The 17,251-nt window shown below is 31.6% G+C and overlaps 1 protein-coding gene across 1 annotated transcript in view; it reads left to right on the forward strand.

Annotated features, from left to right (window-relative positions):
- LOC123707811 (microtubule-associated protein futsch-like) overlaps window positions 1-17,251 on the forward strand; it is a 108,582-nt gene that overhangs the window by 37,238 nt on the left and 54,093 nt on the right. The window contains exons 2-4 of the mRNA XM_045658159.1: window positions 8,955-9,053; window positions 12,102-12,274; window positions 15,398-15,623. Coding sequence (XP_045514115.1) covers window positions 8,955-9,053; window positions 12,102-12,274; window positions 15,398-15,623 — 498 coding nt within the window. The remainder of the gene's footprint in view (window positions 1-8,954; window positions 9,054-12,101; window positions 12,275-15,397; window positions 15,624-17,251) is intronic.

The following is a 17,251-nucleotide window of genomic DNA, read 5'->3' on the forward strand; positions in this document are numbered from 1 at the left end:
TTGTTATTTGTGATACCTAATATCATAACACAAACGTTACATCTTTCGGACACATGACACCCTGCTAATTGAAGAGTTAGCGATCCATTATCGAACACCTGATTGATGGCCTCAGCTCGTATCGTTAACCAATATACGAAAAGGCTTTGTAAAACCTCTTTTGATACTTTTAAATTAAACCCTTTTGAGAAGCCACGATGTATTAGTTGTCACATATACTTCGTGTATGTAATAACGAATGTAATTCTGAAATATAATTAAGTTTAAATACTAACCATAATTGTACGTTAATAAATAATTTTTATTTAAAATAAAATATTGTTGTGACGCTAGTCCCCATGCTAGGGAACCCCTGTGTTAAGTTAAAATGTTTCAAACATATTATTATAAAATAATATACATATTATATGTTTTAAATATAATAGAGTTAGAGTTAGTTAGATATTTTGGATCTATAGATCGGGGGTTCCTAAAGGAAAGAGAAAAATAGGGCCCTAATGCAGTCCGTCGTTTTGAAGTCGGCAATAAAAAGGTCTGTTTATATCTATATGTCCTGATTTATTAGTATAGCTTCCATGAGAGCAAGCTTTTTTTTGATGGAGTTTAATTGTAGGATATCTAAGTAGTTTGAACTGCTCGTGCACGTTTTAATTAATACGGTAACTGTTCCTAATGCAAGTAGACAATATGTTATGATTGACTAACAAAATTATGGCTTGATATACATTTAATTTTTGATAAGTACTTCACAAATTAAAAGGGGACTCGAAAGATAGAGGAAGTACAAACTTTCAATAATCAAAGTAGATAAAAACCTCTTGTCACCTCTGCGCCTATAAACCAGATTGATATATGAATAATGTAACTGGCTCGTCTATCGGAGGCTGGCAGGTCATCAATCACGACACCCATCTGTCTTTCGCATAATCAATGACTAGGACTATTCATTGCGGAGCTTTTAAACCAGTAAAGCTCATATTTATATGAAAAAATGTTTTTTGTTTGTTTTTTTAGTTATTAGATAGTTATAAAATAGTAGAATAACTCTGTATTTACAAAAGAAAATAGGTAGTTACTATCTAAAAAGTCTGAGTGTCATCTCTTAGTAACGGGTTTTTTGGAATTTACACCTGCTCATGTTAAAATAAAAAATTAGTTACAATACATTATCTCGTTCATTTATGTCAAAAAAGTTCCGAGTAATTTATAATTTCCTGCAGACAAAGTGTACAGCTGATATCGCATTATTTTTCTAGAAAGTGAATTATGTGTATTTATTGACCGGCGTGGCAGTCAGCTGTATTGAGGATCGATACTGACCCCGCCCGACGCTAGCCGAGAGCTATTTTTAGGGCTCGCATGTCCATGGGGTGGACAACTATTAATGTAACACTGTGTGGTATCTAATAATAAGTTCATGCAAATAAATATCTTTTTAAAAGGCATTGTATTGGTGTAGTGTCTTTTTTAATAGTTTTCGTCTAATACAATGGTTTCAATATATTTTAAAGGCTTCATATTGAGCTTTCTGTTCGTCTATTTTTGCAAGATCACGAGTGCACAGCGTTTATTCTTTTATTTTGTGCAATGAAATGAAAGGTTTTAATTTTTTATACGTATTTAAGCACTTTATGTCACGCACCACCACTATTTGGAATTATTCATTAAAGTATTTATGACTTAGGAAAATAAGAAAACAGCGTACCAATTCTAAAAAGTTTGACGGACTCGCGGTCCCTTAAGTAGTAGGGTGTTTATGGGCAGCCGTCTCATAATACGCTATTTGCCCCTTGTCATATAAAACCTTTCATATAAACATAACAATATATGAACGGAGTTTATGTTAAGGATACTTACAAAGTCTCGAGGAACTAACAAAGTTGTCACCAACACGTACCTGTCACTTGAAGTAAAGGCCGTCGTATGAAACACGCCTTGTACAGAATATAATCTTGTCTTCTTAGTTAGTATGAATGGTAATTGTACACTATTTTAGTTCTCCTTTAATTTACTTTGTTAAACTAAAACTCTTTTTATTGCGCGAACAGTATGTAGAAGAAAGAGATGAATGAGAACTTCAATTAAAACCGTGTTATTTTTTTAAAGGGAGTAAGTTTTTTAATGTGCCTTACTTATTTATTTAATTACTGAGTTTTCATTGCATTTAACTTGTTTGTAAAGATGATAAATATGTCTACAGCATCTCACCGAGACAGAGATTTCATCTTCACGATTATGCATAAAATAAGCAATAATAAAATTTAAAAAATTATATAATTATATAATGTACTTGAATTTATGTGAGAAAGTAATATCACTCCCACATAAATCGGGCGTATTCTTTTATTCATAAACTGTATGAGAATATTTATTTTATTACGAGTGTCACGGGCAGAAGGCTTTTTTAAGAAACACCTACTTTCAGATGTGTTTGAGATATTATAACCTCCAATATGATACATTTCTCTCTCGTGTCAGACCACTTTTGGGTCCTAGACATTCCAGTTTACAAAGAAAATATCCTTCATCGTATGAACAAGATTATTGCGGAGATAGAAAGCTCTATGAGTGCCCATCTGAGGTTTAAACGCATCACCTGAGGGTCGAGCCTGCCATCAAAAGACATTCGTTTAAAGTTACATGGACATTAGCTAAGGTTTAGTGGTGTTTTACACGTATTACGTTCGCTGCTGTGTATACGAAGTTTCGAAATTAATATTTCCGATGTAAACGGAACAGGGCGTACTAATTATTATAAAAAACAATACTTTTTTCGATTACGTTTATAACGTATTCGCCTTGTGAATTTACCATATTCAAATGAAGCTTGGAACCTTTAGCACACTCAACCCAATTTATTCTAATGATAGTTTAAAGGAATTTTTATTTGTGTGACTGGAAAACTATTCTAATCAAACTTAAAATTGAAACTAATCGATGTTAATTGTTGCATCTTTTATTTCATTTTCATATCAGCAGCAGTTTTACATAATAAATCATTGAATAACAGATAATATCTCATCTCAAATTAAATCAGTTACGTAAGTGGGTATTTTCAATTTCGTAGCTGAGTTGCACCGCTGTTATATAAGCATGTATACAATTATAATATAGGTAAAATTTATTTGTTCAAAAGAACATTTGATATAATATTTTAATTCGGTTGATCATCACATTTGATTACTTTTTTATTTTTCTGTGCTTATACTAAACACATTTTGATTAGTTAAATTTTTGCCAATTTTGTTAATAAGTTACGCTCTCAATTTTATAATATCTTAGTGAGTGTTTGTGCGTATTGTGAATTAGTTTAAGTACAAAGTATTAGTTATTATATTATCAGTGTAACCTCGATTACTGTTCCCATAATTATTTTATTCAAATCCTTACCACTGATTTTTGTGTGCCTATCTCCATGTTAAGAATATATCGACGAGGTATGTACTCAGGGCTTATTATTATAAGTTAAAATTGTGTATCCACTACCGAACCGTTTTTAAGGTACATAATAGTTGATTTCGGCAAATAGCGAAATGATAACAGGCATTAGAGACTTTACTTGAATTACCTTTTAACGCAGTGATCCAATTCCTATAATCGATTTTTGTATACTACAACTTCGATCTAATGTTAATATAATAAAAAGCTTTAATCGTAGTAGAAAATAGTACACACAATCCTTAAATAAATAAAAATTGTATCACGCGTTACAAACCTAAAAATATTTTTGACATAAAAGGCGAAACAAAATATGCCAAAAATGGTATATTTAACTGGGTATCGTTGGTTGACCTTTGACCTTTTTGTCGGCGACATGACGTATTGGGCGGGGCGTTGTCTTCGGTTTGCCTATTTTTTTTTTAAAAATCGAAAATATTTTCCCTGACAAATAGCACCATATTTACTATCGACTATATTTTTAAGATATAAATAATAATAAAAAGACACGTCAGGAAAGGTAAAAGTATAATCTGAAAAATGATTATAGTAGACGATTTCGAGATCTTTCGAGATCTTTTAAAAGTCGTGATCGGATCGTAAAATGTATCGTTACGATCAGTTTATAATTACTACATTACATTATTTAATAATAACCTCTATTTAATTTAGATCGTTGATCCATATTCTTCATGGTAAGTCAGGTAAGTAGATAAAATAAGACGAAGTTATTTAGGTTGACAATTGCCTTGAAATTGAAATCAAATTACTATATTCTTATTGATATTGATTAAATCATAAATGGTAATAAATTATGAAGCTATTAAGACAGATAAATTGTGCAACACTGTTGATGTTAGTAATTTTCACTTATTACAAAAAACTATGAAGACCGTCTAATGGTGTGAATCGGACACAAGCACGCGAAACTTAAATTAACTACTTATCGTTGAATAATCACGAAAAGATTTATAAATCAACTGAAATTCATGTAATATAGCTTATTACAATCAACTGTCACTATTTTATTGCAACCAAGTTTTAAATTAATTTATTTTTATAAAGATTCTGAAAATATTATTGCAGCTTACAGAGATACACTTTACTACATTATAGACATTATATTATTTATTTGAATAAATATAAACTATTAATATTTATATCCAATAAATATCTGCGCCCGCGCTTCGTTGCGTTCTAATATGATTTTATTTCCTTACCCTGCTTTATAGTATCTATGTACCTATCATTATATGGAACATTCATTGCCTTGCGTTGCGTTCACAGTTACAGAAATAGAAAACAGGTTTTTAACTTTTTTAGTGTAAATAAAAAAAAATATTTAAAGGTGTTTTTATAGGATTATTTTTTTAAGGATAAGAAAACAGCATATAACGTACAGACTATATATTATATAATGACTTTAAACAGCTTTCTGTAATGACAGTTTGGATTATTCAATAAAATTAATTTGAAAAGAACTTTTCCATAGCAAAAGCAATTAATTAAGGCTAAAATACTTCAATAAACACGCTCGCGCCTTCGTGATCCATTATATTTGGGTGTTTTTCTAAACTTTACACTCACGCGATGTAATATGGTTGTTGAAATTGTACAACTGTATGCAAATAACGACTACTGGGAAATAGAATATAAAATGCAACAACAGTTGGAAGTAAAAAATATTAAAAGATTTAAGTCATTAACTGTTTTTCAATTACATTAAATTAAATTTCTATAAGAATCATTATTTGCTATTTAATAAATTATATTAGAAAATATACCTCACGCCCTGATAAAGTTACGTATTATCAAGAGTAAATAAAATTTTATAATAAATATTCGAAATAATAAGAACTACGGACATGTATAGTCAGACAAGATCCTATCAGATTAACAGAAGTCTATTTGTACTATTTTATATAAAGTAAACTGTGGAGAGAAAAATACATTTTAATTTTCCGCAACATTGAACCGTCCTCTTGATAGATTCTAAAATTCTAATAATTACAAAGTTAGGTAAGTGTTACTAATTAAGTTAGAACCTAATTCTAGGGATTACAGAGTGACCTAGAAGCGGCCGGCCGAGCTAATTGTGTAATGTGCAGATTAATGAGGAATTATACACGTGCCTCTCATTATGTAATACATGAGACATTTTGGTGTTATCATTTAGGCTATACATATTCGGAATAAATAAATTTTGATGGCGTCTGAGACCTAATGTGGAAAAGTGATATCAACATTATTATGATGTCACAAGCCGCAATTAGCATGTTCAAGTAATAAAAATATTTTTTTTTTATATCTTTAACAATAAAAGGATACAAGTGACATTTGATAAAACTTGTAATATTTAAACCAGTGTTAATATGTTGCTGTTGATTTAATTATTTAAATATTTTTTAGTTAAATATAGAATGTATATCGACCATAGGTAGGTAATATTTTCCTTAATTTTGCGCTACACACTCGGGTTCAATATAAAATTATTTTAAGCAAATTGAAGCCCTGAGATGAAGAATAGTTTCAGTCTAAATAAAACCAAAGTCCGTAATGAGTCTGTGAATAATACAGAGACAAGACGGGAAGGTCACCCGTCAAGAGGCCTCGTTTGAGAACGCCATTGTTTCAGTCTCTTATATTCTTTATATTCAATTAATAAAAAGAATGTCAGCCCTAATTGATTCTATTTTCTACGGCAGAACAAACACTTCTCTTTTATTGATTCTTAGGCACTTATTACAATCTTAGTGAAACATTTATCTTATATTGTCATTCAGCTAAACCCAATAATATATGGGAAGTTAAATAAAAAAACTTAGTTAAATAAATTAGGGTGGAAAAAGTTGGAGGAGGCCTTCTCCCGGACAGGGGCCGCATCTTAGTAAAACTATAAATTTATCTTTTTTTTATCAAATGTATGTCAAAGATGTGGAATAAAGGTTATTATTATTATTATAAATTAAATATTAAAAACCTTTTTCTTTTTATAAACTTTTGAAGAACAAGTTAAATACGGTTAGACGGCTTTTGTCCATTTTTAAAAAAATCTTGAATTTGTGTATTATTAATACGAAAAATTGAGGTCGACGTTCAAAAATTAAAAACTCTGTCGAGGCTCAAATTAATTATGTTAAACGCGTTACGGGTTTCTTTTGTAAAGGAAAGCTTTTACTTTTAGTAGAAACTCAACAATTTAATGTAAAAATTCTCCCCCTAATTGCTCCTTTGCTTGAAAGACAATTTAAAATTCAGACGATTTCATTATTTTAACGAAGACCTCAATTATTTGAGGTCTTTTGGGTTGCTACTTATACGATTCCATTCTCTCCATCTCAACACTTGGTGACCCATAACATAACGTTTATTAAGGCACTTTCTGCCGCGAATTACCTCTTTGTGAAACCATCTGCCAGTAGAGTTATTCCTACACCGATGCGACTTAGGGGCTTTAAAGAAAAGAGCGTTCCACTGCCTTAAACGTCGGATCCATGGGTAGCGGTTACCATTTTATTCAATGTTATCTGTTCATTTGCCTCCTGCCTCATAAAAATCACTTTTATTATATATATATCGCAAGTTGTCATCGCAGGCAGCATGCTGGCGGCCATACCGTAATTATGTATCCTTCAATATTTAGAAAACGCTTGTAGAATTGCGAAATGCGATGCGCCTTTTGCTAGTGACAACTACAATTTGTAATATGTAAATGTGTCAAAGTCAGAACTGACAATGGACATTCGACTAACTCCAACATAGTACGGGGCCACTGAAAATTTGTCTTGTTAGTAACCGCAACTTCATCCGACCGAGTTAGGCCCCTATATGTAATTGTTTTTATTTTATTGTAGTTGTGTACGCAAAATTAATCAATGAATTTTTTTTCCTTTGATAAACTACACTTAAGAGTTACTAGACTAGAGATAAAAGGGAAAATTATGTTTTGTTATTGTATCACAATCCCATCTTTTGCACTGTCAAATATATAATAATACAAATATAAACTTCATAAAGAAAAAAAATGGTTTGATAGCTCTTTAAACTAGATTTAAGTTTGATTGACGTTCTATATTAAGGGCCAGGATATTCTAGAATAAGGGCATAATAAATAATCAAATTTGTTTAGCCGTAGTATTTACTTTGCAAGTTTCTTTTTAACTTTTCTGAAGAAAAAAAAAGATTATTTATTGTATAAAGCGAGATCGGTGATCATTTAACCTAAATTAAAAACAATGGTCGGGCAAACAATGCCCTCATAATTAAAGTTGTTTTCTTACTTTTTGTTTAGTTTATACTGCAAATATTAATAAATATCTGAAGAAAATGTCTGAATAATGCGGACACAGCAATCGGTTACTCTACATAAAGTACCGGTTGTGGGTACTTCTACAGAATCGATTCTATAAAAATTACACGAACCTGTCAACTTATAACAGAAGTTTATTTTATCTTTCAGTTCTTAAATAATAATATAAGATTTTCCCTAGTAATAAAAGAAAATGGCCCGTAAATGTATTATACTAATGTTGTGTAATAAAAGAAAAGGGTTTGTGTTATTTGCACAGCGTTTCCGTGGCAACCTTTCCTAAGACAAGATGTAATAAAGGAAACTGACACACATGTTTGGTTAGCATTTATTGAGGTCAGACGATCGATTATATAGGCGTTTTTTAAAACATATACTTCATTTTAAGGTGATTTTTTTTGTTTATTGCTCATAATATTCAAAGTTTCGCTTTACGATTTAACTTTAACATAATCTACATGGTTGCACTTCTAAGCTGCAGCTATATTTAGCTATTTTGTCACAGTTACCGACATTATTCTTTCTGTCGGTAAAAATATTACACTACACAACAATTGTGGTTCTTCAAACAACTAAATATGTTACATTAAACCAGTAAGTTGTTCTCATAATTTTAATCATAAATTAAGTTCGTTTTATTTTTCATTGAACTATTATATTTTCAGATATGATTAACTAGTTGTATAACTAATAGTTGTAGGTTGTCTAACCCAATTCCTACGTCACCACAATAAGAGATCGTAAGATGTGCGACAGAAAGCCCTGCATAGACTTGTCAAATTCCAGCCAACTTTAGAGTTGAATTTGTTTATAATAAACTTACGTTTTAATGTTGTAGCAGAAGTAATTTCCGCTGATTTGTAAGCATGTGTCATTTTACCGTCCTGAAGTGTAGACAGAATACACGATAGACGCATAGAATAAGGGTTACCTCGTCTGAAGAGATCACTTAGATAAGGCTGCCCAATGCTCAACCTTTAGATTTAATGTCGTGTTTTTATTTTTAATTTCCTGTGCAAAGAAGTGTAAATAAATATATCAAAGTTTGGTAGTGAAGTCACCGCACCTGCTGACTCACGTTAGCATGCTTTTATTTCCAGACCGGAGTAAGACATGGTATACCCCGTAGGATAACAACTATTAATATAAGTTAAAAGAAATGGATTATATAAGGAAATGTGTTTGATGTTTTTTTTTCTTATTTCAGGCCTGCTATCATGGGACGCTGGCGAGCACCAGGTCGATTTGGAGAAGGAACTGGCCACCCTCACGGCACAGGCACCCGAGGGGGAAGAGGCCAGATATGGTGAGCAAATTTAAATGAAAAATTAATATTTAACCGATAGATTCGATTTTCTAAACCAGATCACAAATAGGCTTAAATTTTTTGTATAGATTTAAATAATACAATTACAGGTAATATAAATAAAAGAAATTATAATATACAAGCTGAAAGTTTACTTTGCGAAAAATTACTTTTCCTTGGAACCTCAGTAATGCAGTAATTTAGTTACAAAGATAAACAGCCCACTTTCTTTGAGAGGGCCTAATTGTGTTTAAGATTGTTTATCCGTGGTAAATACTGGCACAAGTTCTATCTTTATTGTTAGAATTTCTTTCGTATTGAAGTACTAAAAATGTGTCAGATAGGGGAACGTCTTGGATTTTTTTTTATGAATCGTGGAAGAATAATTTATTTTATCAAGATACAATAAAGCATATTCGATGTTAAAAACTATAAAAACAAATATCAAAGTGACCCAAATATTTTCATATACAGACTTTAATAAAGGTTGTACATTTTACTTGATACCGTTAGAAAAATTAGCGCTATATACGAAGGAACTGAGTTTGAATCCCGATAAAATTATAGTTTCGGGTTTGGTTGATTACCTCAAAAAACGATTAATGAAATGGACGAAAAAAATGTATTTCATGAGAGATAACGGAAAGTTCAAAATCTACTGCACGTAAGGATAAAATAATATTACTTGTAGGTACGGCGTAGCACATCTACAAACGTCTACGACACATGACCTTTGCGATCTACTTGGCGAAAAGTTTCGATTTATTACAAAAGTTTAGCTCAGATTTCAGTAAACTGAGACGCCTATCTTGGTTTCTAACTGAATGACTTCACACAAATTTTCGCGTTTTCACCCGATTTCACCGAAATACTAAATGGCAAGATAGAATCGAGATTTTTTTCCATATTTCTTCGAATTTCGTAATGATTTGGAAAATATAAAGGGATTTTAAACAGTACAAGGAAATTTCTTTATATTGAATTGATTATTACTTAAATTGAAGAAATTTAATGAGGTATAATCTAATATTATGCATATTGATTTTTAAATATAATTCAGCGCAATGGCGCTGGACAATAGAGATCTTACTTTCAGTCAGTGGCCTGAAAACTAAACTGAAAAGTTAAAATTAGATACCAATATTAAAATTGATGACGTCGCATACATAAAAGACGTTTTCGCTTATGTAGCTTAGGCATATAACAATAATTATTACCATACACTAATCCATATATATAAAAGAAAATTGTGTTAGTTACACTAACTAACTCAAGAACAGTGGGAGCAATGGGGAGCTTAGAATCAGGAAACGGTCATATACACAAAATGCAATCGACACGAAATAATTTATATTTAATATGTGTATCTTTTTATCAAATTTCAATTTCGACACACGTCCTGTACGTGTGTACAGACGTAAAAACATGTTTCTCAGTCTTCTCATATAATGTGAACTGTATCTTAGTCGCAGTTAAATTATTGTGTATCAATTTTTAATTGTTTTCAATAATATATCTGTAATTACGACTACGCTTACTCTTTTGTAGAAGGTTTGGATTTGTTTCATTATTTTATTAAAGTAAATATTTTAACGTTTCAAACGAAATTTTTAGGACGGTATTTATTCATACAAGTTTAAATATTATTAACTTTTTCAATTATGTCGCAGGCGTTACCTCGAATAAGACTTTAAATGCATTTTGCAAACCTTAATGACACGCTAGAGTGTTGCGGAACATGTATTACTTTGAATTTTCACTTTTCTCTCTTATTTTGTAAGTCTCTGTGAAAAATACCTTTGAAACATTCCCTCTGAGAATTTTTAGAGCGAAATTCAGAATTTAAAATGAACAAGTCATTAAATAATTTTCGTTCTATTCGAGGGACTTAGATTGTACAAAGGGGTTTCGGCTTTAATTACTGAATACTTGTATGAATATCAAACTGACAATGTACAAAATTCTTGTTTATGCAGTTGCTAGATTTTTCAATTACATAGAATACAGAGAAAAGAATACGTAACTATTATCTAGGTTCTTTTTAACTTTACTCCAATTTAAAAGCATGCCTGTTTATATTTGATAATTCATTGCATTAATAGACCAGTTTAATTATCATACGATAAATATCTAAGAAGCTATAAGCACATTGTTCGAGTTAACGGAGATAAAACCACGGTGTACAGTCCATGATATCAATATCCATTTTTTAAGTTTGTATAGTAGGTAGTTATATATAAGCTAGACTGTGGCATACTACTAGTTAACAATGCAAGGCTGGGTGGGCTGTTATTTTAAACTACGATCATTTATCTTCTACATTGGTATTTTTATTGCCATTTAAAAAATAGTAATATCTCACTAGCTTGAACGAAACCGGTAATAAAATACTATCTATTTAATATGAATTTACGTGTTAAACTAATTAATTTAATGTGTAAGTTTTATTAACGTGATTTTAGCACAAATCAATATATCAAGCTAAAAAGGGGCAGATAAGACTACCCTATGTTCACTGAAAATCTAATAAATCTTCTAAAGAATATAGCGACTATGTAGAGAAGATTATCAGCTCGTGTGAAGAGGCTATAAATCTCATCTACCCTTGAAGGAAAGGCCAAGGTCATACCTTTTTCGGTTCTTTGGTTAAATTAAAATAAATGATCTCGGTAACGAAGAGAAATTGTTTTGCGGTCGTTTAAGTAATGTCTATATACTTTTTTTGTAATTATTTTTTTAGTATGAAAATAGGAACTCTGTTAGCAGGAAATTATATTTCATTATATATTAGTGCGTTCTAAATATTTATACGTGATATATATGTCCAGGGTGAATACATCTTGCGTAACTATCTCTATACTATAGATCTGTGCCTGTAGGCTTACTTTTACTCTTGAAAGATTTTTTTTAGTTTCAATATTTTTATCCGATAATGGGTTATTATGACTGTGTGTAAAGTTTTATATACTTGTTCTACATTTATACAATAATATATACAGGTAACATAAAATAATTATATCGTTTTAATTTTCGATATCTCTGACACAGGCGAGCGACTAATCCAGTACGCTTCAGAAAACCTGGTGACGGAGATCCTGATCCACCCACAGATGAACACGCTGATGCAGTGTATGAGGAACCTGCTCAGCTCTTTCACTCGGCACAGACACCTGGTCCACGCCGGTTACACCTTCGCGGGTAACGGCTCTTGGATCATGCAGGTTGGTACAATACTGATATTTTTATAAATTACAAAAGGTTTGTTGCATTTTATTTTGAATGACGTTATACTTTGGATGTTGTGGATCATAGGCAGGCTGTTCCAGACACAGAAATGTATCCACCCTATAGGCGACAAGACTTCGTCACTCCTTTTAAAAGAAAAAGATGTTTTTCGGTCATGACAAACAAATTTAACATAATTATACTTAATACTAAGTTTTCCACAAAGGGAACTGCTTTGATTTTTTGAGGGATTTTAATATAAGATGCATCCGATATATTATGAAGCCGATAAAAAAGAGATTTCATAATCTTTATAAATTATATTAAGATCGGCCCAATACTAGAAGTGTAATACAAGATTAACACTTTATTTATTATTAAGTTACTTACCTACTTCACAATTTAAGTGACGAAGTCTCTTAATCTTTGTCATTACATAAATGAGACTATTTTTCAATAAATCTATTCCGCTTGAACAGCTCAAAATAACTTTGAAAACTTGTCAAAGCGAAAATCTCGGAAAATATAAATCTAGCGATTCTGCCTTTGATAGCTGCTCCAGACTCCATTATATTCAATAGGTCTTTTATCTAAAGCACCCTCGTCTCCGAGTCGCTTTTGCAAAAACTTCAGCTGTAATTTGTTATTGAGAATGACGTGTCAAAGTCAGCCTCCTGTATAGGTCATGTATGAATTCCGTTGTTTCTATATATCCTGAATAGCCGTGTAAATTAACTTTTTCTGTCAAGTTGCTTTTATCCATCAATAAAAAAAAACATAAAATATATTTTGATCAAATTGATAACGTATATGAGGGATGATCGCGTACTTACCAACAGACTCAGAGCTGTCTGTTTTATTACAAAGTTACGGGACATCATTAATTCAGTCATAAGAAGCAAAATTAAAAAAAACTATAAAGTAATAATGTACACGATTGTAGAGCCGTGTTGATTGGTTACGTAAGAGCTGTAGCAACTTGTAACAAAATAACTGTACGCCACGTAGCAAGACCTGTAGCTTCGTCGGTTAGAATTTTAGGATCTGCTGCGCTAGTGACCTTTGAGTTGACTAGAGATAAAAATAAAATTATTACATAAATATTATATTACTAAATTTTACATACATACAGTAACTGCTTCCTTAGTAGCGTCGACATACGCGATGCAGTTCATGTACCTGTATTTAAGAATAGGTTACATATAGGAATAAGCAATAATTATACAACATGGCAAAGAATGCTGATCACATCATCTTAAAGATCATCAATGAAACGTGTGACAATGTCTAATGCAATTCTATAAACATAAAACATGCTAACAGGATTCTAGTACACGTTCAAATGTACGTTTAGTCTTTGTAAAGTGAGACTTCTATACGAAAACTAAAAGTAATTTAAAGTTTGAACTTAAGCCAATACGATTTGTTGACAAGCATTGGTCGAAATGTTAGAACTTCGTTGTTGATGGCTGTGGCTTAATTATTTTCATTGTTCCGGTGTAAAATATACCTAGGCATCCTCGCTGTGGGGTATAGGAAATGTGTAATGTTTATGTGACCATATTGTTTCTGGATTCCTTCTGAAAGAATAAGAATAATTTTAGCTCAACATTTCCTACAATACTGCAGATAAATAACTAAATTAATTTCCATTTAAATGCAAATGCATTCTAAATACGTTTAACAATAGAGTGAATTAATTCAATGCAACAGAGGTATAATAAATTGTTGGAAATACGGCAAACGTTAAATTATAGAGAAATGTTGCAATTAAGCTCGGAGTTTTTTCCCGTGTGCTTATTGAAAAGTGCACTTTAAAGAGTTGAGAAATGACGTGTGTTACAGTTTAAATGCGGGAATTTAACTTTTAAATAGAAAATGCAAAATATATAAAATGTTTTATATAATGATTGATGAATTTTTATTTGAAAAATATTACGAATAGTATCGTCTTTTATTAAAATAACTTTTACACATTTAAAGAAAACACTTTTTCAATTATGTAAAATAATTATAATACATAACTTCAATCCGTTGAAAAGTGGTTTGATTTAAATATTACAAAATTATTTAGTTACATAAGTTAATTCAATTTATTTTTCGGGGAACACTTTTCATGGGAAAACTCGAAAACTCTCTCCAATGTTTCACAGCCAAGACTTGCGTGAACACGCATATGTAGAAATAAAAATGATTATGTAATGTATGAAAATATTTCGTAATGAAGAATACGGCGCTGAGATAAAAAGATATGCCACCTATGTACGTGCTTTTTACAGTAACAATTGTATTAGTAATTTACAACGGTTTATATAATCATATTTAAAAAATAAATAAAAAAATCAATGGCGCTACAACCTTTTTAGGTCTAGGCCTCAGATTAGGCAACCGCCGCACACTGTCGACTTTTTGGGTCTAAAGCAAGGCGGTTTCCTCACATTCCTCTCATTGGTGCACAGCCGGGATTCGAACCGACCTCAGGGATGAGCGCCGCACGCTGAAGCCACTAGGCCAACATTGCTCATTTAAAAAAAAATGTTTTTACTACTGAACTTGTTAATTGAAGTCTTTTAGAATAGGTTAGATTAAACTTTAATATATTACACCAAAATCTGCAATCTGACATCATTAAAAAATAAATAAAATCTTCCACCCCTGCCTGCTTTCCACACCAACGAAGTGTTGGGAAACGTGAATGTGTAATATCCGTTCAACCTGGCTCAAGTTGTGGCTATGACAGTTTTAATTACGACCCGGCGATGTTTCACTTAATTAGTTTTTAATAAGTGCTTTAACTTATTTTACGTAAACGGGGCGTCATATTTTCCATTTGCCTTTTATAACTAATTTCATCAAAGGTAATCCGTAAATACATCCTGAAAAATTACATATAAATTGTATTTTGTTTTGGATTTAGTTTTGACGCTGCTGCATGAAGAGAATGTTCATTTCAAAGTTGTTAGTTAATATCTAAACCTAAGTTTAATCTAAACTAAATATTAATATTGTGAATTTTACTAACTCACCTTAATTGTTCGCTCGTCTTACATTATCATAAAACTCAGACCTTTTAAAAAAACAGATGCAATGTTTGAACTCATGAAAAATTTGTTTTTCAGGATGGTACATTTTCACTGGCTGACTTCACAGACGCCTACCAAGAGAACGAGGTGCAGCGCGTGATTCGCGCATACGAGAACTCCATTTCTATTGACATACATTGCTCAGTCGCAAATGGCGAATGGGCCAAGCTCCCGGACATGCCGTTCGTTAAGCACTGCAAGATTCGTGTCAACCCCACTGACATACTCGACTCTGGCTCGCAAGCCATTAAGGATTTTATCGGTAAGTGTTTAAATCTTTGGCACTTACTACAGCTATAATCGAACACGTATTGGACATTTATAAAAAATACAAGAAAGACTAACATAGAAGTGTTTACCGACTGAATAAGAAATCTATGCAGATTTCTATCTATAAAGTATAGAGATACTTTTAGTCATTATAATGTCATAGTGAGATTTCATATGAATATTGTTACTTGAGTGAAAAGCAGCTTACGTTGTATGGCTATTTAATTGACACATAATTTTCACCCTTGACGACAGAAGAATAATCAACTATGTTTCCGATCAGTCAATCACAAAAGAACAGAGGTAATTTTTTATTTAGGAGAAACAAATATTAATTTAGCTTGATATTTATTAAATTCTGACTACATAACACTCCAGTTTGAAATTAACTTGAAGCCTAGTAAATTGCGAATATTTCGCTGCATTACCATATGAATACAACAATTTGCCTCGAAGCGAAGTGGTTCACACGCTGTGTAACTTGCTACTTGTTCCGTCTATTTATGTGAGTTATGATTAGATTCTGATGCGTACTTAGAACCTACGCTATATCCATATTTTATGAACTATATGTATAATTCGTTAATAGATTTGATATTTTGAAAGTAATCTTGCAAATTGTAGGTACTTTTGCTGAAAGTAGATTACGATTTGTATAACGTGATTTTGATCGTGATTTCGGAGGCCAATGCACATTTTGGATAGCAGTCAACCTAATCAGTTACTGTCGGTAACTTTACCGTGGAAATGTAACCCCACGAGACCGCACATTTTCCAGTATAAAAATAAATTATAGTAAATACTAGTTTTACTTTTGTCTCCAATTTCTAAGAACAATATTTTGTTACATTTTGCACCAAGCGTTTGGTACACGCCAAATTTCAAAGCAATCCGTCGTACTTTATTGATTAATATAAAAGGGGGGAATCGGATGGGTAAATTTCAATTGTATTTTACTTCAAAAATAGGAGCTGTAACGTAAATTGTGGTTTCAAATAGTCTGAAGTTGGAATATGCCGCTAATGTGAAGCGAGTGCGCTAATTAGCACTTTACGTGAGACGTCAAGAAAGTTGGTATTGTATGAAACTTACATTCCAAGTGTCGAAGAAGTTTACTCTGAATACGACTACCGCAGCCTAAGTATTAAACCCAGCGTTAAATACTTTGTACATACACGTCACCAGCAAAAATTTATTAAAAGTATTTTACAACATTTCTTTAATCTTTTACGATTAGTAGATTAAAAAGTAGATATATTTTCTATTGTAAAGTACGAAGTTTTTCTTAATATGGTCAGTCCTATAAATACATATGTGCCTTCACCAAATACACCTGGCTGGGATTATTGTTATACTGTATAAGATCGGCCTATCCCGGCTTCAATTGGCTAGAAATCTATTTATAACTGGAGCGTGGAAGAATGAAGCAAATGGTGAAAGATTTATTGAAATCGGTCCAATATTTAATAACTAACTAACATTATTTTAAAAAAATTGTCTGTTGAAGTCACGGTAGTAGCTTATTTCCAAACTTCAAGTTCATACATAAAATAAATACAATATTGTTTACGTACCACATTTTGTTATGCACTTAAAACTTATAAGTTCTCATTATACTCT

This window comes from Pieris brassicae, chromosome 3 (assembly GCF_905147105.1).
Source record: "Pieris brassicae chromosome 3, ilPieBrab1.1, whole genome shotgun sequence".
Lineage (NCBI taxonomy): Eukaryota > Metazoa > Arthropoda > Insecta > Lepidoptera > Pieridae > Pieris > Pieris brassicae.